General features: G+C 37.0%; 3 protein-coding genes across 6 annotated transcripts in view; 2 read left to right on the top strand and 1 right to left on the bottom strand.

Moving 5' to 3' along the window:
• The window catches only part of RhoGEF3 (Rho guanine nucleotide exchange factor 3), a 109,872-nt gene extending 86,591 nt beyond the window's left edge, over positions 1 to 23,281 (bottom strand). For 3 of the 4 annotated variants that reach the window (XM_076692115.1, XM_076692118.1, XM_034330694.2), the window contains exons 1-3: positions 23,147 to 23,281; positions 22,672 to 22,981; positions 22,262 to 22,586 (exon numbers count right to left, since the gene is read on the bottom strand). The gene's annotated coding sequence lies outside the window, so the exon portion shown is untranslated. Of the gene's footprint in view, positions 1 to 22,261; positions 22,982 to 23,146 lie in introns of all 4 variants that reach the window. The other variant, XM_076692116.1, reaches the window with a different exon arrangement.
• Positions 16,041 to 19,241, top strand: LOC117607243 (venom acid phosphatase Acph-1). The gene is made up of 7 exons (XM_034330711.2): positions 16,041 to 16,570; positions 16,757 to 16,864; positions 17,260 to 17,525; positions 17,746 to 17,902; positions 17,970 to 18,093; positions 18,183 to 18,397; positions 18,487 to 19,241. Exons 1-7 carry the CDS (start codon positions 16,475 to 16,477, stop codon positions 18,769 to 18,771), a joined length of 1,251 nt encoding a protein of 416 aa, XP_034186602.2. The 5' UTR covers positions 16,041 to 16,474; the 3' UTR covers positions 18,772 to 19,241.
• A 99-nt stretch (positions 23,282 to 23,380) lies between the features above and the next one.
• LOC117607251 (AMMECR1-like protein) lies at positions 23,381 to 26,002 on the top strand. The gene is made up of 4 exons (XM_076692158.1): positions 23,381 to 23,718; positions 24,150 to 24,260; positions 24,335 to 24,540; positions 24,614 to 26,002. The coding sequence occupies exons 1-4, from the start codon at positions 23,510 to 23,512 to the stop codon at positions 24,778 to 24,780; spliced, it is 693 nt and encodes a 230-aa protein (XP_076548273.1). The 5' UTR covers positions 23,381 to 23,509; the 3' UTR covers positions 24,781 to 26,002.
• The last annotated feature ends 1,416 nt before the right edge of the window (positions 26,003 to 27,418 follow it).

The raw sequence follows: 27,418 nt of genomic DNA, 5'->3' as shown, positions 1-27,418 counted from the left end.
TTTGGCATGTTGTTGGCCAGGCTTACACATGTGAAAGACTTTACGACGAACGTTACATCTTACCAGGACCATGAGAATGGAACCGTATCGTCGTACATTTTCGGAAAAATCATACCGTTCGCTACTTTATAATTTATCTCGATACCCGTCGTCTCGTTTTATCCGTATGACTAGCGATTTCCGATAACAAGATATCGACCGAAGGAAAATCCGTGAAAAACTTTCTGTTCCTGAGTTGTCACGCCCTATAATTCGTATTTTTCAATTCCACTGTTGTTTGGATGTAGAACAGTTTGTTTTTAAGAAAATCTACTGCTGAAAATTGGAAAATACAGCAGTACCCAGTTTCATTGTGCAAAAATGAGCAAAACTGTACAGCAAAACGAATTGTGTGTGCTTTAATAAGAAATTAATTGATATACGAGCTCTGGTTGATATTTCGGTATTATTCTGATATTAATTGACATACGGGTTAATAAATAAAATTTCATTTGATAATAATTCAAAGGAAAAATTAAACCCATTTCCGTTCAGGGGGTGATAAAAATAAACACTAGCCAGCAATCAATCAAAATAAATTCGGAGTTTGATACTGATTTATGAATAGGTATATCCACGGGCTAACTTGAATAAAATCGTTTCGGAAGCTTATTAAACGTCCTCGGAAATACGGGAGATCAATTTTCAAATCTATCGCATCGATCGCGAGATAATTTATGCAGAAAGCGTTCGTTCGTCGAAGAATAACATTGGACGTCGCTTCATCTCGGCCACGAAATTCATTTTCCCCAGCCATCCGACAAATTTTCCTTCGAACCTGAACTGATCAACGAGATTATTATTTTCTATACCGAACCCTGATCGCGCGGTAACCACAAACTATTCGAAACATTTTAGCCAATCGCCAAGATGTTACAAAGGGAAGGTTGTATCGTGTAACCAGAAACGATAACCTTTGGAAAGATGAGAAATTTTGTTGAAAAAATTTCGTTACCTGCCCTGCCGTGAAAAGAAAAACTGAAATACGATCAAAAATAAAAATTCGTCAAGAAATATATTTAAATTGAAATTCGATGAATAAAAATCATGACGTTCATAGTTCAAGTAATTTTACCTATTACACTTTCAAACAGAAATAGTAGAATCACAAACGTGCTTGAGATATTCGAAATTCCGAGATTCCCGGCTGGTAAGTCGCCAATAAAAAGCGAATTAAGATTCGTGCGCTAATTACTGGACTATCGGGTCAATTATCTGATCAAAGTGGTGTCTGGGCATACGGAATGTCGACCTTCCATTGCCAACTCAAAGAGAATAATTTGCGGGAACAATTATAGGAGAGCCATTGAAAGACATTAGCGTCTGTCTACGAATGTCCCAGTAACTGGATGTATGCAAGCATCAGAATGATTAACTGATAATTAAGTACTTCGAAAAATAGAATAATCTTACAATGGTAATAGGATCACGAACGACATAAACGATTCGTAAAGTGGATTCCAAGTGGAGTAACATTCGTAAATACTGCGCAACTTGTTGGATAAATTAGTGGAGAGAGGAAAAAATAATAATTGTATGGAAGTTAGGGCTCGTAATGTCTTTAACCTTTCGTTCTTACAATACGCTGTACACAGGGATACGGTGGAGTAGGCTTGACGAGAGTAGAGGATTGCTCTCGAGGCAGAGAAGTGACACAGAGTAAAAGAATGATGGAAGAAGGGGAGAACATGGAAGAGAATATTTCAGTGTTACGCATGTCGGAATGCATTGTAGTAAGCCGCAAGCACTGATTACTTATGTTTCATCCAAAGAACGAGCCACGGTGACAGAAAAAATGAATTTGGACCAACTATTTTCTCCCATTCATTTATGTTATACAAAACCAACTAAATATTGAATTATTCGTTCACGTTCTATACCGTGAATAATTTTAGAAGAGGAACATGTACAAGATGTACAAGATCTGGAATGAAATCAGAAATAAAAATTACAAGGTTATTTATCATGGAACACAAGCAGCATCTCCTCTTTTGTTTGTGCTTGATATAACCATCAGAAATGATACAAAGCAAAGAACGGTGTCAGGAAGAAAGACAAAAAAAAAAAATGAACGTGATCCAATTTCAACGCTAACACCTACAAAACCGTAACATCGTGTCTGTTTAAAAAGGAAGATTTAGTTTGAACGCGACAAACGGTGCTCCGACAAATAGCAAAGTATAAATAACGTTGTACAAACACCGAGGAAAATTGAAGTACCGCAAAAACCGCGGTTCGGTCTAGTTGGAACGCTACTAATGACTTTACTGTTTCAACGTATACGATGCGCGGTGTCGTTGAAAGTATCGCGCAACGTTCTCTTTGTAAACGTCGAGGTATGATTGAACGTTCCACGTACAGGATCCACGTAACCGGACAAATCTATTATACCCGACACGATTTTACTCTCCTGGCTAGTTTACAAAAATGCGACAACTTTAACGGGCTAACGAATCGAGGAACGTTAACCAAACGAGCAAGAAGAGTCTATTGTTCGTGCAGACGAGGTAGACGGTAGGGAAAAAAGAAAGCTGAAAAGGTTAAGCCGGCAAAACGAAGTCGGAGAGACACGGAAGGAAGCAAGGTGTACGGGGTCATTGTCCTGTAAAAGGCGCGTAGCGTAGCTCGCCGTTTCCGCGACAACTTTTCAACCGACATAGAACCCGAACAATCCGAACCCGATGCTTCTTTCGAGAATGATTCAGTTACGTCAAGCAAAAGGTATCTAGCCTTTCAACGACATTTACCGTTCATTCGAGCATCTATCATCCTATATACTCGTGGAAGATGAACGCGAGAAGAGGAGACGATGGAACAGTGGCAATGTCGGAGAGCGTTTAAACGGCGTGTCGGATCGGTAGCTACGGTGTGTGTCACGCGTCACAACATTCTATTAGTCTGATCGTTTCACACGCGATCCGTACGAAACATGGGAGGTGATGACGATAAAGAATCAAGGAAACGTCGTGCCGCGTCGTACCGCGTCATCAGCATCGTGCATTTCCATCACACACCCACTGTACGTCCGATAAAACCAGCACCACGACCGATACGCGGCTTCTATTTGCCTGGTTATCTCGGTGATCCACGCACCCGGTTCGTACTGGCCGGAAACAACTTCCCTCCGGGTGGGCACCGCACACGCTTCCTCAGGCTCGTACGAGGGCTCGTTGGTGAGAGGCGGCGTTTAAAGAGGGTGCTCGACGGGGGAGGGTGGAGAACGCGTATCGTCCGCGTGTGACTTTTGGGCTGCCGGTCCCAACGTTGACTGCACCACCGGACTTTATCGCGCTACTCGCCACCACCACCACCACCACCACCTCCATCGCCACCACCACTGCCGCCAGCAGCGGAGCTATCGTACCCACCGCCACCGACGCCACCGTCGACCACCGCGACGACGCCGTCGCCGTCGCTACGCTTCGCGTTGCTTATCGATTTTTCCGCGCAGCCTCCGCGGCCGGAGCACACGGACCGCCGACGTCTACTGGATAGTTTTAACCTACTCCCTTGCTACTTTAACCCCTTCTAATTCTTACCTTCTTCCTTCCTCATTTTACTTTTACATTTCTATTTTTATTGTTGCGACCGGGACCGATTTTTTAGGGGAGAGTTTCCTGGTACCCGAGTCCTGGGTGCACCTTCGATTGAATATGCATCGTCTATCGCTTTAAGGATCTATTAGTAGTTTCTTTTTTAATCTGTTTTCATTGAATTTATTTTGAATATTGTTAACTATGTAGTTTGGTGGATTATGTTTGAGTATTGTTGAGTTATGTTATTGAATAAATCTTAATTTATAACTTGCAGATTGTTGTTAATCATTAATGGATAGTACTATCATTGTATTATTGTCCTTTCTCGTGTTTCAGGTATAATATTTTCCCTGTAGAATGAAACGAAGATGGGTTTTTCAATTCTTTTATGCGTTCTCCAAGCGTTTTATTGATCGCGTTTCTGTTGATCTTTCTTCCATGCCCTCGTTACTGCAGAATCTGAAATCTCTCCGCGGCTTTATGAACGGGTTACGTTCTTTTGTTTGTAATAAGCGACGAATATGGCTTTTGTCGCTCGAGTACTTTACAATTACTTCGATATTTAATTGAAATTTCGTAGACCCTTTCCCTGGTTACGATTTAAAAGGCCAACTGTCGATGACGTGAAACGACACGTTTCATAAAATTCAATCGCCGAGATACTTGTTTTCAGTAATAACGTCTGCTCTTTATCGTCTCACCAACGTTCAGCAATTTCCAAAACGTTCTTAGCTCTTCTGTTAACGCGAAGTCAACCACGTAACAATGAGTTCACCGAGAAATGTGAAAGAGTTCTCATAAAAACGAAGCTCAAAGGAAGACATTTTCATTCGAAAAGAAGGAACGTTCTTACGATAGAATGCGCGATTTTGTGGAAAGATTTCATGGAAAAAGACGAACACTTCTGCTCCACTTTCCTATTCTACGATCTTTTATTCGTTGATCTACCCTCCCGTTCGTCAGTGGCTTCTTCAAAAGCCGAGAATCGCCAACAGCCGGCGTTCTCGCTAACGAACGAGTCAGGAATTTACACCAACCGTTTAACGATGTTTGCGTTCGTTAGATAAAATTCATGTAACTCCAAACCAATTTTCCCAACTATAGGATGATCAGCGAAATCAAAAAGGGCAATCTTCAGCCTAACCACTAAAGTAAAATTTTTACAGAAAGTGTATCTGTTAGTTTCAAGAAATTATTTACTCTCCAAACGACAGAAAAGTTATTGACAATAATTAATTGTTAGTGTGTTCTATCATGTTTACGTATTTGGATACGAATGTATCAACGTGGTTTCCCACATATTTAACCACACGCGTGTATATTTATCTGTGTGTTTTATCCTGCGGTTACTGTATTCCATAGCGTGGTCAGGAACATGTATACATGTGTAGTTAAATGTTTTCCTATACATGTCTAATCTAAACTGTACAGTGTATAATTACAGTAATAGGATTGACCTACGTTTGATAGAAGTTCAATCGTTGATCAATCTCTACGGTTCGTCGCGAATTCAGTGATACGAGTCAACGCTTGGCGAGTCGGACGTTTTATGATCCCTCCAGTTCCCATCACTCACGGATCTAAAACGATCCGATGGTTAATTGTTCCTTTTCTTTGTTTTCTTTCAGTTAAAATATATTTTTTTCGAACATGCGTAAAAATATACGCGTAGGAACGAAGAGAATCGTCGGTCGTCTAAGAGCTAGTTTACTTTCGCAAATTTCTTTTTTACGAAGGTAGGTAATGCCCGAGCAGTCGTAATTTTTCGTGAGTAATTTTAGTGAGGTTCCATGATGGAAAAGAAGAGGCTATTCGCTGAAAAGGCTCGGTAATTTAGACATTACCCGTCTTCGTATGAACAGTTCTTTTTACGTCGTTATGCTCGCTATTTGTGTTTGTCATTTGCACGCTTCGTTTTAAAACGAACGATTTAATCTACTATTAGATAGTATGCAAGATGTGGAGGTAAATCTATCGTTAACCGAGCCTACGGGCTAAATAGAGTCAAAACTCGTCTCCCAAGTTGGCAACAGCTTGACGAACGAGTTAATAATGAAAGGGTGGTTGAGATTCGACGTTAGGGTGGGTCACTTTCGTAATTACCTTCACGTTGGTGATCAATATCACCTCCTAGTGATTCCAAACATCTTGGAAAAAGAAATTGCTTGAAAAACGATATCGAATTAAGGGTCGAAGATCGTGCAATATTAGTCAAAAGCAGAAAATGGTAAAATATGTTAATTAATCTGATACGGCACTTCATCAACGCCTTAACTCGTGCTCTGTTAATCAATCACTTGCGAAAGTTTACGAAGAGGACGAGAGTTACCATTACACGCTATATTAGCAAACATCTTACAGCAGTCGCACCATTCTACAGAAGAGATAACATGAAACGATCCTAATTACAGCTGCCTAATGAAGACGGGCAAGTTTCGCACGGACCCCGAAATTACGGCGATCATTGAAAGTGTAAACTTGAAAAGAAGAGATGATGCATCTGAATATCACCACGACTGAATGTACTGCTTTACGCGCAGCTGTTCCAAACACTCCTTAATAGTGATGGAAGATGCATTAAACAGATATTAACACTCACACCGGTCTGGCGAAACTTTAGGATCAACGAATCATTATACATGCACCGACAAAATTACACTCTTCGTTAGACTTGAAAATTGAATAGATATAAACGTATGACAAAAAAAATTATTAATAAATAGATATGTAACAGTACAAAAATCTGGAGAGTTTATAAAATTCCAAAATAATCGAGGATTAAAGCTAAATTTGGATCGAACCGGATTTCTTTAGTACGACCGGGTCTGATCCGAGAAGAATGATTCTACTTGATGCTAGTAGTGCTACTCAATCTGTAGCCAGGCAATAAAAGGAGTTACGCTTACGCCAGCGAGTTTCTCACGATAATAGGTGATCTTGGAACTGAAAAAGTGAAAGAAAGGCTGTTACCGTTCCTTTACTCGAGGTGTAACAACCGATACTATCTCGATACCATTAACAGCTTTATTGTTACAATAAAAATGAATTACGTTTTCGAATACTCCAATTATTTAAGATACTGTGACTTAATTTTATAACTTAAGCTTCTCGTTTGATGCCTTGCGGTCGCGATTTAATTTTTCATTATAAATCAGACCAAGAACCGACACGAATTAATTAAACCAAACGCCGAAAAGGATGACCTTAATGAGATAGGGTTCTCAGAATTAATCTCCGCGAGGGTTCTGATTTCGTTTCTCGAACTTCTTAAATCCCCGATTGTTTAACCCAACAATCATGAATAAAATAACACGACTTTGGAACAAATTCGTTCGAACTGGAATAAATCTCGCGATCTAGTTGCGACGCGAGTTCATTCGACGGATGAAGATTAAAAATTTTCGAATCAAAACTTGTGTAATTAAACGAACGAACGCCCGCGATGGACGTCATTCAAACTCGTCAATTGAAGGTCCTTTTTTCTGGGACGCACGAAATTTTTGTGATCGGTACAATTTTTATATACAACAAGTTACGTACACAAATTCAGGACAATTCGTAGAAAATATTCCAAGGAATAAAGTCGCTGAAGTATCGTAGCAGAAGCGATTTTTTGAAGTGAAACGATAAAGGAACGTTCTTTGAAGGACACCAGGAAATGGGGATAAGGACGAGCACGAGGGGTATTCAGATAAATTCAGAAAACTGTAAATCTCGTGGAAATCTCTCTTCGAATTGTTGGTAGCGGAGGGTAGACGGATCACCGTGTAAGGGAGGTACACATTTACAAAATGATAAACACGTGCATATGTGGATAAATATACATATACACGATAAATACCTTCTATAGCGTTTATCCCACATTTTATTGCGCTTCGTGCTTTCCATTTAAAAATTTAAAAATTTGTCCCGACAAATTGAATCCTTTTTTTTTTTTTATGTATTTTAAACGAAGTAAAATAATTTCCGAGTACATATTACTATTTCCGTCCGAATATGTTAGGTTCCTAAAATCATAATATCCTGTCGACAGTACGGGAAACGATCTTTTGTTCGTGAAAGATCGATTTCGAACTAATCTCGGATATCTGTGAACAGGAAGTACGCAAGCCAGAAAGCCAGGTCATTGAACGAACGATATATTGAGTTTCCGTGTACAGTGGCGTCAATTTCGAGAGTGTCTATCCATAATCCTTAGCTCCTCGGTCAGTACACAGGATAATGTATATACTTATTGCTATACACAGTGTCCTCCTTCCTAAATCTAGGAGCTTTTTAACTTCCACCAACGAACACTATATTTTACTCGAATAAAGAATAAAAGTTGCAGTTTTATGATAGCGCGGTATATCCTGTTCGCGCGATAAAACTTCTCCTTTCGCTTAAATTGTACCGTACACTTGTAAAAGTAAATTAACGTTCCGAAAGAGCATTAAGATACTTGAAATATCCGACAATCATCCTGTTATCAATTTATTGCAGGTTTTAGGAACATCAATGCAAGGTTGTTGAGTTACAACTGTTTGACGGATAATTAAGTTTCATAATTAAAAGGTTCTCTGCGTTAAGGTATGCTCGATCGTGAAATAAATATGGAATGATTCGAGCGAACGAGGTACTACGTTAAAAGCAAACCCTTATCTGCGATCTTGATTTCCGAGATTTCAATTATGATGGGCTACCAGTAGCTTTAATACGGCTCCAAGTCAATTTTCAAGGAAACTTTCCCAACTTTCCTATAAGCTTTCACGTAACGTCTACCCGCATGACGAAACGAAGTTTCCCAGAGAGAAGGGAATGATAATGAAGGTAATACTTTAACGACTCTTTCTGTATGTGCTAAATCTCTCAGATATCCCCCCCCCCCCTCTTATCGAATTTCAGCGATAATAGCTGCGAGATATCAAACTTCATTATCACATTTATTGTTAGGGGGAGACGATCGAGCCTACGAATTCAACTTTTATTCAAATAACCTTAAGATACTCTGTTCTTAATAATTTGATTGTACCAAATTTCTGGCATTGGTCGACGATGGTCCCCGTGAGAATCAACCCGCCACATTGATTTACAATTATTTTCATGGCGAACTGTTTAAACAAATTGAAGTTTTCCGGCGCAAGACATCCCTCGAAGTAAGATTAACCCCAAAAGCAATAAAAACTTAGACGGTTATTTTTCAACGATTCAGAGGAAAGTCGTTTTGCCGTCTTCCTCGATCCCTTTCGACGGTCTTCGCGGTTCCATTATCGAACAGTTCCTAGCTCACGTTCGGGAGCATTAAATTTAGTGCCCGTCGTTCAAGAAACCGCGGTTTCATCAATTTTTCAACGATCTTCCTTCGCGTCAACTTTCTGCTTATCAAAAATGAATAAAAAACAATATCAATGGATTATGAACGCATATTTCGATCAACAACGTTCATGCAGCAAATAAATTTTAGTTTACAGTATCAGACAATATTCGTCATTTTCATACAGAAAATTGCTCTCTAATTGTCTAAAGACTTTATATTTATTGAATACAGTTTCTCCGAATAATTTTGCTAGCTGAATCTCGAGTAGAACTTTGAAGTACATGTATAAACTTCACCAAATGGAAGTTACTAATAGTAAGAAGAAACTTGCTTATAATGCAAGTGTAAACTGCAAACTACACGGTCTGTTTAAATACTAGCTGTACATATCAAAGAAAATGGATTAAGATATCTAGGAATGTTGGTTAAAATTCTGATAAATGAATAAATAAGATTCAATTAAAACTGCTGAAATGAATGATGTATTATAAACATTGTTTCTTCCAGGTCACTATTTCTCATCGGCCCTTCGAAGATCAAACCATAGGACAGTTTTGTCATCTCTTCCACTAGTTACATCAAACATACCTTGGACTACTTTTGCGTTAAAAAAGAATGTTTGATTTGGAAACTATCCTAGTATGGATTATGTGATAGCGTACACGACCCCGTTTCTTACAAAACAAACTCAATTTAATCTGGAATCGAGCCTGAATGCACCGGTGTTAATGGAATCCAGTCTACTGGATGTGACACGCTCGACTAAGTCTTCGGACTCAATTGAAAAATAACTACGAGGCACGATTTAACAGAGCGTGAAAAAAAAATCGAATGCAAAACAAAGTAAAGATATAAAGGAGCACGTGTAAAAAGTTAATAACTATGATATACCCTATGCCCGATCAGCTGAAAGCCAATATAAATGGTAATTAGTAAATAAAATTATATTATTCGCCATTCAAACCCGTCGATTAAAAGGATACTAATACTTCAGGAACCGACTGTCAAGTTGAAATTTTTAAGGAAAAAGTTTTGTCTAGGATAAGACAGATAGAAGCGATATAGGTCACCGGAAGTTCGGGTAAATTATCCGGGATACAAACGAGCTTATGTTCCAGGACACGAACGAAGTTGGACCTTGGACTAGTAACCCACATAATGCTCGCTGAGGTAACACCGATGTCCTTCGAATATCGATAATGCTCATGCACGGGTTACTCACAATTCCACATCCTTCAAATTTCGTGAAACTTTGGTTTATACTTCCACCGTTCCGGAATTGTACGAACGGATAGACAATATTTGAGTTATCCTGCGTCATTCGTTGGAAATTAGGAACACGGTACAGAATTTAACAGTTTCCTACCACAAATGAGATTACATTCTAGCTAAAAGCCAAAGTTAAACAAATAGTTTCTCGGTATCCTTCTCCGTCTTCCATTGTTTTCACTTATTCCATTATTTCCTATTTTCTTTCACCGTAACTTGTATTTCTTCGGGCGTGACGAATTCCCCATCGATTCTATCGATTTCGAACAGATCCAGCGTGGTTCTTGCAGAAGGAAGTTGTTCCCAAAACGTGCCTTCGCACCCTACGACGTCTGTCGATACGTTATTCAATTCCATGCTATTGGATTTCCTTTCTCGACGGTCTGCAGTCAACCTGGAGCTGCGAGTGCAGTTGCAGTATCTACCAGCGAGATGCGGTTCCACCATGGTACCCTTTTATTTTTTTCCCTCTTTCTTTCTCATCCAACTTTGTCTCGGTGATTGACATACGAAACAGAGGGTTGCGAAAACATTTGCAAAATCAAAGGGATGATAGTTCATTTTCGCTAACTTTTTCACAACATTTTCGCAACAAAAAATAAAAAATCGAGGCGAATTTGATTGCTACAGTGGAAATAGCTTTGCGTAGTATATACGTCGTTCTATAATTGCAATTATTCGAAACACGATTGCTTCACTTTTCAATTTAACCTTTTCATTTTCTGCCATACGTAGTTAACGCGAAAATCAAATGATTAAATTGAAAATTTTTTGATGACGTAACATTTTCAAATAACACCTTCAGTTTGTTGAAACATGTAATAAAGTTGGAGTTCACACGGACCTGTTCAAGGAACCTACATCTCGGTATCTCCGTATTTTAATTAGGTTAAATCACTTAATAAAGGCAAATTTATTTCTCGTTCAATGCTGTTTCGCATTAAAAATTCTAATGTGTAAGTGATTGCATATCGTAGAACAGACATACACGTGGCTGTACGTTCACGATAAGAAGCACATCTAATTTGTGACGCTGTTGCCTTGCAGTCTGGTGCATCCATTATTAATTCTGTTCGTAATAATGGAAGCTTCAACTTGCATCCCGTACCACTGGATGAAGATGCATCTGTGCTCGGATTAAAATTCATACATCCTTGAGTACCGATTCGAGTACCAATAAATATGATGCTCCGATGCATCATGATTCCAATGAACGAAACGCAAGCGCAATTATTCTTCAAATCCATACACAATGAAACCATCGAAATGAAAAATTGACAATCATCGAAAATGGCGCGCAACAATCTAAAATCCCTCTACGCGAACAGACTCGACTGATTACGAATCGAACCTTCTCCAATTTTAAAGGATCATTACGCAACCAGCTGAATAAGGAATTAGAAAATTGCTAATGAAAATTAATAAACCTCGCTAATCTAGATTACAAACGGCTCGAACACTGTAATTGTAACGTACAGAAGACGGGATGTTAATGAGCATACCTGTATCCAAGGTGTTTATTCGAGACAAACGTTATTCTTTCTTCGTCCTGTTAAATTAATTTTCAAATTTACCACGCGTGATAAATGTGATAATCGTATTATAAATAATGTTGTCACCGTGCTTATAACCAAGAGGATGATATATGAGGATTTTATGCTTTGAAAGATAGCAATACATTTTGGATCCGGAATCATTTTTCCTCTCTTGTTCCGTTCACTTTTATATCCGTCAGACGCAAGGTCGTCGCATTAATGACATGCGTGCTAAATGATTCTATTTTTTTCAATTAAATATATAAAAACAATCTATTTCAAATGAACGTATGTATCGTGATATGAAAATGTGGAGAAAATAATTGTTGTACAAGGATCAGTGATCAATATATGAATAAATTCAAGAAACAAATCGACAGAGTCGAATGAGAAATTCAGGAAAGGTGTATATACGTGAAAATATCGAGACAGATGTATAGGAAAATTCGATTCAAGGTTATCGCAGCCTTGAACGTGCAATCGAGTAGTCGATACATCGGTCCAACAATGTCCCGGATAAAAGTCCGGTCGCTGGAATGAATTTGATAAAAAAAAAAAAGAAGGAAAGAGGAAAAACGAAGGATGCCAATATCGTCGAGTCACAAAGAATAGTAACAATCTAACGGAGTTTTTGCATAACGACAACGACTATCGGTACCACGGGATCGACAAACGCGCACAGTTAAGAATCGACAGCCGTTTGAAATATGTATTTTCGACACAAACAGTATTACTAATCGCGTTCCGAGAACTTGAACATAAAGAAGAATGATGGATGAATGATCGAATCTCTTGAAATATTGATTATATGTGTACGATGCATACGATAATTACTAAAATTTCGAGGAAAAGAATAAAAACTTCCAAAATAAATTTTTGTTATAATTAACGTATTAACTCAGTTGGATTACCAATTAATAATTTGCAATTTGGTGTTATATTTGATTACCCCCCTAAACTAAATTTAGCTTTAGCGCTGCAGTTTTAATTTATAGAAATATGTAGAAATCTCAGGTTTTTCTCGGCAAAACGCGAGGGTATATCCCATAGTTAAAAATAAAAGGAAAATGTTATACAAAGGTTAGCTATAAATATTTTGTTACAAAGTAAAAGCGAATATCGCACGCGTGAAATAGATAACAACGGATTTTCCATCGTGATATACGAAAGGTTAACTTTGTTTATCTTGTTTATGTTGCTTATAGTTAACATCGCAAGGAAATATGAATACAAGCTCGACATCGCTGAAGTATATATTAATTAAACTGCGAAGTTCCTAAGAATTTTAATTGAAGTTATTGTTAACCTTCCTTGTAACTTTGTAACAAAACATTTACAGAATAAATACTTCCACTTTGTATAAGAAAAAGAAAACCTGAGCAATTCTACGTATTTCTCGCCTATTGAAAGTCTAAATTCTTATCAGTTTCATTCGTGCCGTTTAAAAAGGACCGCCATTAACATTATTTGCGATTCGTCTCGTTTAATTTATATACCGCATAAAAAGGAGCACGAAAGAAACTCCATTAACAATCTTTTCACCTTTTCGCGAAGGCTTCATAAATTTTGCAATAATCTTGCAACGTTTCGAGATACATAAAACAGCAAGAGCGCATACACTCGTGATCGCAAATAGAAATGTCGAGGTTCACTTTTAATACATCGCGTCGTTATTTACTTTCTATGAAATTTTATGAAACCTTTTCACTAAGGATTTGCTGTGCAAAACGAAGCGGACAATATTGACTCTCGTAACGGGGAGGATCTTCTTTACACGTTCATTAAGAACAGTGAGTATAGTTGATAAAGGTTATGGTCTTTCGAGACCGGTTTACTTCTCTACTTTTTTTTTTTTTTCATCTTCTAAACATCTTAACATACGTATTCATTGTAAAACAGAGGCGTGTATCAACCAACTTTATCCGCGACACACCCACGGATCTACCTATGACGGTTCGTTGTATTATCTGTTTTTTATTCATAATTCTATGACGTTTCTTGTTCCATATTAATACAGCAAAGAAACGTATATAGAATGACACGGTATAATTGTAATCACTCAAATTACCATCGTTTTATTTTCCAATTTAATGTTAATGCTACTAAGAATTTTCTTCAGATTGTTGAATTGTAATAAACAGGTGCCGAGATTATACCCTCGGCACTCGAGGGTATAAGTATTCGTAATAAGGTAAGTAAATGAATTCGTAATACAACAGGCGATGGATTCCTATGGAAATTCAGGTATCACCCACGCGTAGATGACGCGACAGTCAAGGTGTTAACATTGTGATACAAATGGCGAACAATGATGATACAAATGCAAACGTTAGTCACCGTCACCTGTTTTTAAATTGAACTGCTCCAAAAAGAATATTTTCATGCAATTTTTGAATTTTTGAACGTACAACTATGGGTCGTTTCACACATTCCTCTCCCCCACTATTTTCCTCTCTCTCTCGAGTGACTGTGTTGACTTCGAAATATTTTCATAGAACTTTATGAAAAGTGAAAGATATAGAACGAATTACATTTAAAACAAGTTGTAAACAGTTAACATTTCCATGTCGAACGGTGTTATAATGTTATTTATATACCTGGTAAATAACTCCGGTTAAATGAAGCAATTCATTACCGGGTGAACAGGAATTGAACTGTTTCGAAATAAGTTGAATAATTCTGTCTTCATTCCTCGATCACTTTTAATAACGATAATTTAACTTAAATGCCTATATTGAAAGATTTCAAAAAAACTATGAATGTATAATGACTTTATGATGTTTTCGTTTCACTTATTTCATCATATTCTATTTAAAAAAAAAAAAACACAAGAAGTCTCGTTAAAAGGTTGAAAAATCCTTCGCGTTCGCAGGCACTATCAGGAACTTTGCACGTTCTATTTCGCAGAAGTCATTACAAGGAAAGAAATAACTAACGGCTATATAATTAACAAAGCAAACATCATTACACCTTGCGTTACAGTCGGTTATACGTAGCTCATTCATCATACACGTATCATACCGTCACTTTTTTCGACTAACACGTACAAAGTGCGACAATGTGTAAATTGCAACTACATTTTTTTACCTACAAGACAATTTATCATGCATAAAGTTACACCTTTATGTCCGCCCGTTATCGCCTGGAAACAAAGCGAAATGTTTCACCGCAATTTTTAGTGTGCCGCATAACTGCGCACCTAAACATCAAAATATTTCTGCGAACGAAATGGTAAAGGAAAAAATCAAATGTGACAGGAGTGCTGAATAAGAAACTTCGTCTGACAGCAGATGGAATTGAAATACAACAATACCGTGAATATAATTAATGATACCTGCTAAAGATCATAATTTATAATCTGCTATCTTTGATGTAGAGTAGTATTGTATCCTTTGAATGTTTGCAATTTATCTAACTGCATCAATATTTCAAGTTCTTGACTCGGATATGCGATAAAGAAAGTTGCATATTTTAAAGGAGTATGCATTGTTAATTGAATAGGTATCTAACACATAAGTGTAAACGTGACAAGGCGAAAGGACAATGTACCACCACATGAATAAATGTAACTGATAACAATCAAGTTATTCTCGATAGACGTCACAAACAGATAAATATTCGCTCTTAATATTGAAAATTTACGAAACTGTAACTCGTTTGGAGTCTAAGGACATCAGGTAATTTATCTGTTTTTTCTTTTTATTCAAAGAAACAGTATTAGCAGAAATCGAAGTCGATCGTTGTGTAACGAGGAAATACCCGTACGAATTATGTCTGATAAAGTAATTTGTAAAATAAGATTCCCGTCCTCTGTAAGCGCCACGTAAGTACCTGTTACGAGAAATCGTATTTCAGGTAAAGATTTTCCTCGTAAATTCCGGCTATTTTACGTCGAACGGGATTTCAAGAAGAACGCGAGGATTCTAATCAAAGTTCTTCAGTAAGAATAAATGAAACGATAAAAGCGCTTCAGGGCTTGCTTCCCAATGAATTTTGATCAATCGAATCTTCTCCTTAATTTATCTCACGATTTCCTGTATCCGTATATGAAGCTCATTATTATGTCAACACGATAGATTACACGTCGATGCAAATTTCTTAATTGGACCATCAATTAAGGCGATTGCGTATACTCTAATCAACTACGTTGAGTCATGACAGAAAAAAAAAAATCTGTTCTCTATCATTTTTATTACATTAGGTAGAGTATCGTGATCTAAGCAAAATCTCTTAAAATAATACGAATACCGTTGTATAGATGTTTACCTGATGTCCAATAAATGATTGAAATACAAACACACTTTGCACCAACTTTCTCCATTTTCATTTTATTTTGAAGAGAGGCTAAATTAAGCAATGGATAGCATGGTCCCATATGAGATTCGAGTGTGGCGAGCTAAACGAGCAACATAACAGGGCATTTTCAAGGCGATCCACGGATCTTTGTTTAACGATTAAACACGGCTTTCACGGGGATATGATGTTGAACCTGAGCCACCGAAACCGGGGATAACCCATTCTATCAGTACGCGGCCTTCGAGTAACACTACGATCGCCACTTGGCAGCAGGAAAAGGATCAACGTAACGAGCAAAAACGGGGAAGCGGCGATAAAAATCGAGAGAACTGCAAACCTGTTCGCCTGTGTTCCTTATCCACCCCCACTCAACGAGTTGTATCAGTTAAGCACCGTCAGGAATATAAGGATCTTCGTAGATCGTGCGAAGAAATTGTACATTCTGGACGTACACCGTGTCGTGCTTTGCATCGTCACCGGATCAGTGTCGAAAAACGAAGAAAATGTCATTGTTCGATCGTCGCATGATGATTATCACCATGCTCTTCATCACCGTCGCCATGGTCAACTGTGATTTGGAGTTACAATTGTTACACGTGGTAAATCTCAACGTTTCTTCTTAAGAACGACGATTTTCGTTCGTCAAGCAGAAGTAACTTTCATTTTTATAAATATGAAAGCGGTGAAAGTGAATGATGTCGCCTAAAATTATTTGTGATGTTGCCGAGTCATTATCGACGATACTCGTGGTATCAGAAATTAATGGTCGCACGTGTTTTTTGAAGGTATTTCGACACGGTGATAAAGTGCCTCATCGGGAGTACCAGAATTATCCCAACGATCCGTACCGGGACTATTCCTACTATCCAATGGGCAGCGGGGATTTAACAAACGTAAGTTGAAAAGTGATGCGGTTCTATTAATAAATGCGCAAATTTCGAGGAACCTTTGGAAATTTGCATATAGTTGATTCTTTAAATTTGAATCTTACATAATTCCTTCTTCAATATCTACATAATTAAATAACGTTTCTTAACTTAACGATTTCTGTCAATAATGAAATGACGAATTTATTCAGGAAATTCTCAGGAGCTACAAAAACGCGAAATTAACATAGGTGATATTCTAATCTTACTAAATTTTACGTTCCACATTCTATCATTTGAAATGCAACAATCTAATGCTTCTTAATGCACGGAAAGGGGAAGACCATCAAGTATTCTGTTATTCTGTGAACGATGCATGTATCGACAAATACAAATGGTAATTGTTTCGTGCAATTATGCAGCAGGGTAAGCTACGCGAATACAGGATCGGGACAATGCTTCGTGAACGTTACGATCAATATTTCGGGCCGGATTATTGGCCGGAGAAGATCTATGCTCGATCAACGTACATCCCAAGGACTCAGCTGTCCCTACAACTAGTTCTGGCTGGATTATTCCCGCCCTCGCAGAAGCAAACCTGGAATCCCCATCTACCCTGGATTCCCACCTCCTCGTTCTTCGTACCCTATGAGGCTGATAATCTCTTATTTCCACATCATTGCCCTAGGTAATTCTTTCGGTGTGTTTGTTCATTAACCCTTACATAGACAACCCGGTACTCTGCTACCCACTGAAGCTCCAATATTCAAGATTTTCTGATATCTTCACAAGAATATAAAATATTATTAAAGGGAACATAGAAATTGGTAGCCAAGTACATGGTTGTTCGTACAAGGCTCTAACTCGATGTTCTTAAAATTAATTATATTCGTCTATAATAATTAAAGGTACAGAGAAGAATACGATAAATTCCTTCGACAAAAGAACACGCAAGAATTAGTGAGCAAATACAAAAATGTCATGAGTTATTTGTCAAAGCACAGTGGAAAAACGATAAACACAACATCCTCGGTGACTTACATGTACAATTTGTTGAAGGAGCAGGTATGAATGATTCTATCTAATTAAATCTATCTAATTTGTATCGGTCTAATGATCAATCTAATGGCAGGCTGCTCAAAACCTGAGCCTTCCAAAATGGACAGAGACGGTTTATCCTACTCCGATGAAGGAAATAATAGCGTTGGATTTCAAACTCAGATCGTACACAAGGACGTTGAAACGTTTGAATGGAGGTACAAGGAGGATAATCACGTGAACTGATAAGAAATACTGTAGGTTTGATTGATGTTACATCTAACGATCTTCGTCATATTTACTTCAGGCTTGCTGCTACGAAAGATGATAGAAGACATCAAAACGTATCAGCAAGGAAAATTGGAACCGTACGATACGAAGGCGTTTCTATTCTCGGCTCATGAAATGAACGTTGCCGCAGTTGTGAGAGCCTTGGACCTGGACGAACCGGCAATACCTGCCTATGGAGCTACCGTAATCCTGGAAACTCTGCGAGACAAGAAAGGAACCTACTATGTTCGAGTAAATATTTCATTTAGAAATGAAACACCGTATTCGAGGTACGAAGCACATGTTCAAAAATTATGTTGAAAATTCAACTTTCTCGCCAGGCTCTACTCTGGACCGGAGTTTCCGAGCAACTTATAATCCAAACGATCCCTGGCTGCGCGGAATTATGCCCGTTCGACCAGTTCCTCGGCATCGTAAAAGACGTGATACCAAAAGACGACGAGTATCGTTGCCATCCCGGAGAGAAATTGAACAAATCGGAAAAGATAGAACACGCGAATTCTTCGGCATCGAACATAGCCGTAGGAATGAGTTGGTACAGTTCAGTATCAATTGTTTTTCTCGCGTTTTTATTGGCGCCCGGTATCATCGATACCAATCGTTGATCATCGAGAAAACTGGTTACAAAGTTAAGAATATTTTCCTTTTCGGCACGGTCTACAATCAAAGGATTGAATACTATTAATTGTAACATACCGAGCAACGAAAGCAATCAAAACTCTCAATATTGTTAATATTTATAAACTTTGAACGAGATGCTTTTACATGAGAACAGTTTCGAAAAAGTGAAACAGTGAAAGTTTATAAAACTGAACATCGTTCAAAGATGTATAAATAGAATAAGTACAACACTAGCGATGTAGGATTTTAACGTTAGATTAGTAATTTAGATGAAGTATTAGTAATTGTAATCTCTAGTCATAAATGGTAGCTGTAGTCATTGTTAGACTACGGATGTTTATGCATTTATAGCATTCTATAAAAAATGGAATAACTTGTATATATTTGCATAAACATACACAGTGTAGTCATAATGTACTTGTCGTTTTTTTTTTCTGTTTTTTTTTATTGAAATCTACAGATTCTGTTATTTTTGCACGACGGTATTTCCTATCACTTGAGAATCAAATAAATGTACTTATAAGTTTTTATAGAACTCAATTGAATCTGAAACTACATAGAAACTAAAAATACGATCAAACAGTCACGGTAAAGCCAATATTCCAATAAATGCAAATTGACAGTTTGATTCTGCTATTTTAATCCGGGTTAAAAGTTCAACAACCTCCCTCAGACAGTAGTAACGAAATATTTATTAATCCGAATCGGTAATTTCGAGGAAAACGTGTTGATCTATCGAACATCAGCATTAGAATGCTCAAAGAAATCTATTCGCTTTGCATCAACGTAAATATCTTTAATATATTTCCTTTCCTGTAAACAATTACAGGAAATCCTAGGAGATATTTAATAATGTTATCAAAGCTGTCAATCACCGTCGCCAACTCGTTCCGGATTAATTCTGTGTCGATGAAAAACAGTGAGCACGGGGAATCATAAGAAAACGCGTTAATTGCCGTATCAGAATCAACAGAATGACTCTGCGAATTTTATTTAGGCAAATACTAATTAACTAATAAGAAATTTTAACCATGAACAATTCAATGATAATAGCATTCACCACTGGATATAATTTTGCATTAAAACGTATTTAAAAGGGGAAGGGATAAACGCATGGGAATTCATTCAACGACAAGGCAAGTAGTAGCTCCTCAAGGCGAGGATTTCCCAATAGGCATGTGACTATTTAAAAGACGGAGGAAGATAAGCAACCAACGGCTAAGTACCCTGAAGAAATTCCCGAGTCACATCGCGTGAATTCCGACCTTGCATACCTTCACCGTGTTGCTCATCGAAATACATTTTCATTTTTCCTCAACTTCATCAAAGTATAATCCCAATACTAACCCACCCACCTAACATTATTTAATTCTTTCCCACCTAAAATCTTATCTGATACATTTTGGTGTACCAACTTTGTATAAATTATACCACTGAAGAGGTGATCTCTGTTGAAAAAATTCTCCAGTGATACTTTCTTTCGTACTTCGAGCCGCGAACAAACGGTATATCGCATACCTTTGGATTTTATAATGTACTTGTTTTTCGTGCGAAGAAGGTCAGGGTCAAACCGAGCGAGTTCGAAGCAAAACCACACCTTGACTAATTAGGAGATTCAAGGTAGACAAAAAGATTCTAAATAAAGGTGCTTTTGACATTGTTACGCAATTATTCGTATCAAGCAGAAGTGTCGTAGCTGAAAAAATTTTTTCCAGCTTCTTGTCTGAGTTTACAATCGCGTTAAAAATAGTACAGAGACACGGGAGGAGATGGATACAAGCTTATCGCAATCGTTGAAAAGAATGACACGGGAAAAGCATTGTTCAAACATTACCACGTACACCTTCGCACCTTCTGTAAATTCAAATCGCCCGCAAGAATGCGATTTTCTTACGTGGAACAGCTAATTATCCGATGGTTACATCACGTGTAACCTTCGATTCCCTCCATACTTATTCATCTACAGTGAATAGTGTAGCTAAAGCTTCATTTCGACCCTTTCGCTTGTCCGATACAAAAGATACGTACACTGTCGTCCATAAGTCACCGGGCACTCTTTAAAACAGAATACTCTTTTTAAAATTGGACCGAATAACTTGAGATTTCTCGAGAAGCTATACAAATTAATTTACTAAGATGTATGCTTTTGTCGTTTCAAAAAATTATAATTTGTCCTCAAGTCATTTACGCCAATTTTAAAAAGAGTATTCTGTTTTATAGTGTCCGATGACTTATGGACGGCAGTGTATATATTTTCAAATAAACATGCAATAGTTTTGACACATTTTTTCCTCGTCAAAAACTAGTTCGTATACTTTCGGTCGGTTTGCGAATACCTTGCTGGCGTAACTTTTGTTTGATAGCCTAAATGGTGAAACCGCGTCTGTGGTATGCATACAAGTGCAGTATCAACATCAACCGAAACTACGTTAAACCATGGTAAATGCATTTCGTGTGTCCGAATGAAATACCTGGCCAGTGTTAATCTAGCTCTAAATTTTCCACGACGTTAGAAAGATTGCTGAAATGAATTGCTTCTCGAAAGACGATGATAAACTTTCATAAACGCAACCCCGTTATCAACCGGTTCTCATTAACATATCAACCGATCGGTAATAAATATTATGCACTTGCGTGATTCTAGATCATCAAATCGAACATCGTACTCTGATTATCGTAATTAAGTTGATGTTTCTTAAGTTACACGTTGACGCCACGGAAGCGTGGATAATTTACGGATAAAAATATAGAACGTGCGATGGCGATGTCAGTGATGCCTGTTACTGAGCGATAAGTATCACGAAGCATAGCATGATTCGCTATGAGAAAACGTAAGAACAGTTGAGTGAAAAATTTATACAAATTAAGAAACACGCGATGAGCAACGTGTAAATTTATCATTCGCTTTAAAACGTGTTTCACTTGGTTCATCAAAAGCTTGAAAATAGAAATTAACACGTTCACTCTTCTGGTGGCAGGATGGAGTAAAAATGATTTTCTGTACGATTTGAAACCTGTTTATAATTTATTTCCACCTATTATCCATTATCGATTATTTCTATATTAATAGCGTAAGGTGGAAAATTGAAAATGAACTATTATCACGGTAGCAGTGAACGCGTTAAATAAGATAATCAAGTGCGATAAGAAACACGGTTTTCATCGATTGCTTAATACAGTTCGCACTTTCGAATTTCTCATTTATCAAATATCCGTTCGCGGTTTTCTATCTGTTTGAAACAATCTGACTAGAGCGCCACGTAAGATTGCGTAAATGTGACTCACACTTAGTCGTTCGACGTATTATGACACATTTTATATAACTCGCCGTGTAAATTGCATGCAATAAATGCAAACTCTGCATGCGTGTATCCGTGAAATAGACGAGATTGGAAATAACCGTGGTGATCGAGATTCGAATCACGTAACGCGTCGCATGCACACGTGAGTACGAAGTAAATACAAAACACTCACCTATATTAATTCTATCGGCAGCGTTGAATGGTCCTTCTTCATCCTTTCGTCGTACCACGTTCCGTTTGTCAGCCGAGAGTGTATCTTCATAAAAATCACTTAAAATTCCTGCTCCATGCTCATTTGTCTTCGACACTTCCCTCGATCGAAACTCGACTGGTTAGAAATCCACAACAAATCCCTTGTTTCGTGTCACCTTATGCTTCGGAGCAACGATTTAATAACAAGTTGACGGGAATGTTATTGTTTGCACGCATCGCTTCACTTGACGCCGTGGATGTAATCAGCAGCCGGTTTCCAAGTCGTAGCCTGATCGCTTTGTTTACTACAAAAATGTATATCCAAAGGTGAAAACAAGATACTTTGTAATTTCACTAACGCGTTTAGCACAAATGTTATAACCGTTATACCATAAAGCACGAGTACACGATGTCAGCTGTCAGAAAAAATACAGCCACTTGGCAATGTACCGGACAGCTACAAGCAAGTGCACGTTGCCAGGTTGAATCTGCTGTCACGCCTCGGGCTTCTCCGGTGCATCGTGAGCAGGTGCCAGGTAAGGGGTTAGAAAAGTCGGTGCCCTCGGCATAGTTTCCTCGAGTAATATTGTATATTTGCTGTTGTTTCTTACGTTCACTTGAATCACTCTGTCCGAACTGTTCGTTATATGTATTATCGTATACGATTTCAATACACGAAGCAATACAGAGGCTTAAGTACCTGTTAAACACGTAACAGCATTCGTTATTAAACTTATGGAATAGCCGTACATCAAATGCTGTTATGTACAAAATAAAGACATAAGTAATCATTCTAGGAGATTAAACATTCTGAATGTTACATAAATCTTCAAATTGTACGATCCATTTTCGTAAAATGCTATACCTTTGAAGTTGTACATGATGCTTTTGTCGTATGATGTTGTCAAACTTCTCAAACACTTCTACGTCGTAATGGTATGCTTTTTTTAGGTGATTCGTTTCACTTTTAAATAGTAAATTCTCCAAAATTTGTTAAAAATAAGAGGAACCGTAAGCACTACCGCCAATTTTCAAGTTCGACTGTTCGACACGGCGCTCCCAATAAAATGGCGGAAAATGAAACAGCTGTTTTCACGAGCACGAGGACATCTAACGGAACGCGCGCGCAATCAGGACCGCGACGACAAAGAAGAATGGGAGACGTGTGGGTCGAGGACCGATTGTATTTGCAGTAGCCGCGTCCGTCGAAGGAATCAACTAACGAAACATGGCTGCAGGTTGTTGTGGAACGAAAAAGCAAAAGCTGAACAATTCGTCGAGTGTTCCTTGCAACGGATCGGTACTGCAAAATGGCACGCATTTAAGAAACGGTGTGATTGTGAAGCCCGAAATGGGATTCTTTTGCTTCGATGTCCTCTATTGTCAGTTACATCAACTTGACCCTCCAAAATCACCTAACTTCAGTAACGAAGCATTGTAAGTAATAATAGTTAACGATATTGTGTTACATTTTTAATATCTTTTTGCACCTTTTTTTCAGATTACTATCTTTTTCTTGCATATAGCGTCATCCTTCTCTTACATGGCTGCGCCATCAGCTGCTCTTTCTCTCCCTCTTTTCTGTCCAATGTTATTCTCGCCTGCCTTTACCCTCTTTAAGTTTCTTTGTTTCAATGTTGAACCGTCCAGTCAAATTTTGTAATGAAACAAAGACAAATTTGAATTATTTATTGTTTATTATATGTACGTATCTATCAAAGATATAATAAAAATATTAATAATTTCATATATATTATGTGATATATAAAGAATATTATAATGATCCTTATAAAAAAATCATTCACTGAATACCAAATTGTTGAAAGAAACACAAGCTTACCTATTAATTGTTTAATTCCATTTTGCAGTCCATTATTTGTAACGTGGACCATTGGGAAGGACATGAGGTTGAGAGGTTGCATTGGTACATTTAATGCAATGCAATTACACGCTGGTCTTAGGGAATATGCTACAACAAGGTAAAATTGTTTATACTTTTTGTTAAATAGTGTAAGTGCTTTATATATTTAAAGACATAAGATACTTTTCAAAGTGCATTCAAAGATTCACGTTTTAATCCTATAACACGAGAAGAACTTCCACGCTTGCATGTAAGTGTCTCCATTTTGAGACACTTTGAGGATGGTGTTGATTATTTAGATTGGGAAGTAGGTGTTCATGGAATTCGTATAGAGTTTCATAATGAAAAGGGCAATAAAAGAACTGCTACCTATTTACCTGATGTAGCAACAGAACAAGGTTTGTATATTATCTTATTATGCTAAGTAATAATGTACACAATAATTTATAAATTATAATCTGTTGTGTCTAGGATGGGACCAGATACAAACAATAGATTCATTGCTGCATAAAGGGGGTTACAAAGGACATGTTACCCCAGACATTAGACGTAGTGTAAAATTAACACGATACCAGAGTGAGAAAATTACTGTAAGCTATCAGGACTATATGACACATTGGCATAGCCGGAGGTGCTAGCAGCTGGCTTGGGGCCCTAGCCAAGGACCCCAATTATCACAGAATTCTATTGCAGTTCACTATAGTCCTAACACCTCTCATACTTCTCATTTACTATATAATAGTTCTCAATACAGTTCTTATATGGCCAGTCAAGAACACGGAGTAGTAATGACACAACGTAACCATCCTGCATTTATACATCCTCTTCCAGTACCTCCTATTTCCCCTGTTATGGTACCTATATGGGATTATTCATCATTTTGGTGGGATCAGACGGGTTCACCTTATCCTCCTCCTCATCCACACCTTTATCCTCCCCCTCGGGTTCATCGTTTTCCGTCGCAAGAATCGGCCGATCATTCAATTCGTAAACGAAAATGACATTGGAGACGGCTATTGTTTACAATTTTTCACTGTTTGAAATGGTGCCTACTATACTTTGTATGTTTTTGCATACATAGTTTTCCCTTTATGATACCGCAAAGTTCTTCTTGAGAACAATAGAATTTGATGTATGATGGCACTGTTTTGTTTCCTTGTTGATCGTTAATAATTATATAAATAATTATAAAGCATGTATGAAAAGTACATTAACTTTGAACTTAATATTTATAATTATTAATCTATTCAAATTCGAAATCCTGTACTATAATAATACAATTATTCATTCTCTCATGCTTTAATACGTTCATAAGTGAAACAACATAATTCAGTCCATAAATAGGATGTAAATGAAATTAAATTAACCCTGCCATCATACTTGTCATATGTACATGTATATTTATGTCTGCAGTATACGAATGACATAAACAACTACATAGCACAGTGATGCTGCCTGCAATTCACTGCCTGCTTCAAAAGATTTAATGTACAAATTCATGTGAAAATACGTTTCTATCATTCATATATCGTGAAAAACAAACATAGAATGTCATTTTTAGATCTGTGTATGTACATAAATGAAGGATAAAAGAATATAGAGTTTCTATTGCCAGCATTTCCACTGATCTGTTAATTCTTACAAAGCATACAGTTGTTTGCAGCATAATTTTTGTGTTATTACACATATTTGCCATAAATGATAAAAAAATTTTCATTTGAATTGTCATTAATACGAATTAAATAATTAATAGAACATATATTTTAATGGAAGTTACTTAAAACTTTAAGATTACTGATTTTTATATGATCATTCATTTGTAAGACATACACACACAAACATGCATTAAATTCACTAATTAAAATTTCTTTGTACTAATGGTATAAATAAATGATTTTTGTTATATTACCTTTAAATGATTATTTGTGTGATATTGAAACATTGAAATCTATCAAAATAGGAAATTTGTAATATAGTTTAAAATTTGATAGGTGAATGATTATTTTTATATTACATTTCATTTTTTTAATACCATTGCTACATTGAAATTTAATAACTATGGTTATATTATAGTCCAGAGTTTTATTACAGCAAAGGATTCTTTCTGTCAGTTAAAGATATCGATGTATAAATTAACTATGTAAGTAAACAAGTTAAATTAACATCGGTTCAAATTTCAATACTTGGTTTTGTGATATTTCCTTCTAATGTTTTATGATATAATCAGGTTTCAATTTTTAAAATGTAGATAATACTCTTTAATACCTATGTATCAATGAGATGAAGATTTTATAGAATGGGACCTCTAATGTAAATAAACAATGGACTGCATTATGACTATTAAAATGCATTCATAATAGTTTTTAATATAGCTGTAAGTAAAAATGTGACGATCTCATTGTGATTTTAATTCTGTGACTCAGAAAATACGAATAGAATTGCTAATGCTTTGTATAAAATGCTTATCTAATTGCTCTATTTTCATTGAAACAAGGCATAATATAATATATTAAGGCAGTTTAAATTTTTGCAATTTTATCATTTCATTTTTATTTAATTACTTTGTGCACTGCCAATTCATGAATTACTGCTTTTGTTGCTACAAAGAGACTTTATTAAAAAATACAAAAACATTAAAAATTTGATTAATTTATAATTAATATTTGTTGCTAGTAGAATGTTTCATCTGTTTTGTTTCTGACACTTAATTATGTACCGAATATCTTATAACGTCCAATAAACTGCCAGTTATGTAGTAAACTCTAGAGTATTTGTTATTGAAGTAATAAAACGCGTGCTTAATTTGTGACAATGTGTATGGAATGTAAATAAGTTTGATATTAAAACTACCAAAAGTAATAAATGAGTTGTTATGAAATGTAAAAGCGTAAAAGCTTTAAAGCTTTCCCCGCGTATACGTTTATACTTACGTAACTCGGAATCCGAGGAAGGGGTGGTCTATGGCAAAGGCCAGGAACACCGAAACTTGGGGAAGGGAAGGCTTATGACGAAGGTCAAGAACCCGGAAACGGAGGAACTCGTGGAAGCCTACCTTGCTCGATACTGTGCATACATATGTAATTGAATAGAATATAATACTGAATAAGAATGAAACATCAGATTTTATACCATTTTACGTTTCAAAAATAGCATCGCCAGCACCATCTAGGGTTCTTCGGCTTCCGTGATAACTTCAGGAGTAAGCATAGCGAAATCTAAAAAAGCGCAAATGTTACAATTTTATCTTTAAGCGAACTGTGATGTTATTATTTGAAT

The sequence above is a fragment of the Osmia lignaria genome, chromosome 14, assembly GCF_051020975.1.
Source record: "Osmia lignaria lignaria isolate PbOS001 chromosome 14, iyOsmLign1, whole genome shotgun sequence".
NCBI lineage: Eukaryota > Metazoa > Arthropoda > Insecta > Hymenoptera > Megachilidae > Osmia > Osmia lignaria.
The sequence above is the reverse complement of the archived record's forward strand: the minus strand, read 5'-3'. Positions and strand labels throughout refer to the sequence as shown.

Coding starts and splice junctions, on each gene's coding strand:
- LOC117607243 (XM_034330711.2), top strand. CDS start 16,475: ATGTCATTGTTCGATCGTCGCATGATGATTATCACCATGCTCTTCATC. Junction 16,865..17,259: donor GCAGCGGGGATTTAACAAAC/GTAAGTTGAAAA, acceptor GCAATTATGCAG/CAGGGTAAGCTACGCGAATA. Junction 18,398..18,486: donor AAGGAACCTACTATGTTCGA/GTAAATATTTCA, acceptor CTTTCTCGCCAG/GCTCTACTCTGGACCGGAGT.
- LOC117607251 (XM_076692158.1), top strand. CDS start 23,510: ATGGCTGCAGGTTGTTGTGGAACGAAAAAGCAAAAGCTGAACAATTCG. Junction 23,719..24,149: donor AACTTCAGTAACGAAGCATT/GTAAGTAATAAT, acceptor TCCATTTTGCAG/TCCATTATTTGTAACGTGGA. Junction 24,541..24,613: donor TGATGTAGCAACAGAACAAG/GTTTGTATATTA, acceptor TGTTGTGTCTAG/GATGGGACCAGATACAAACA.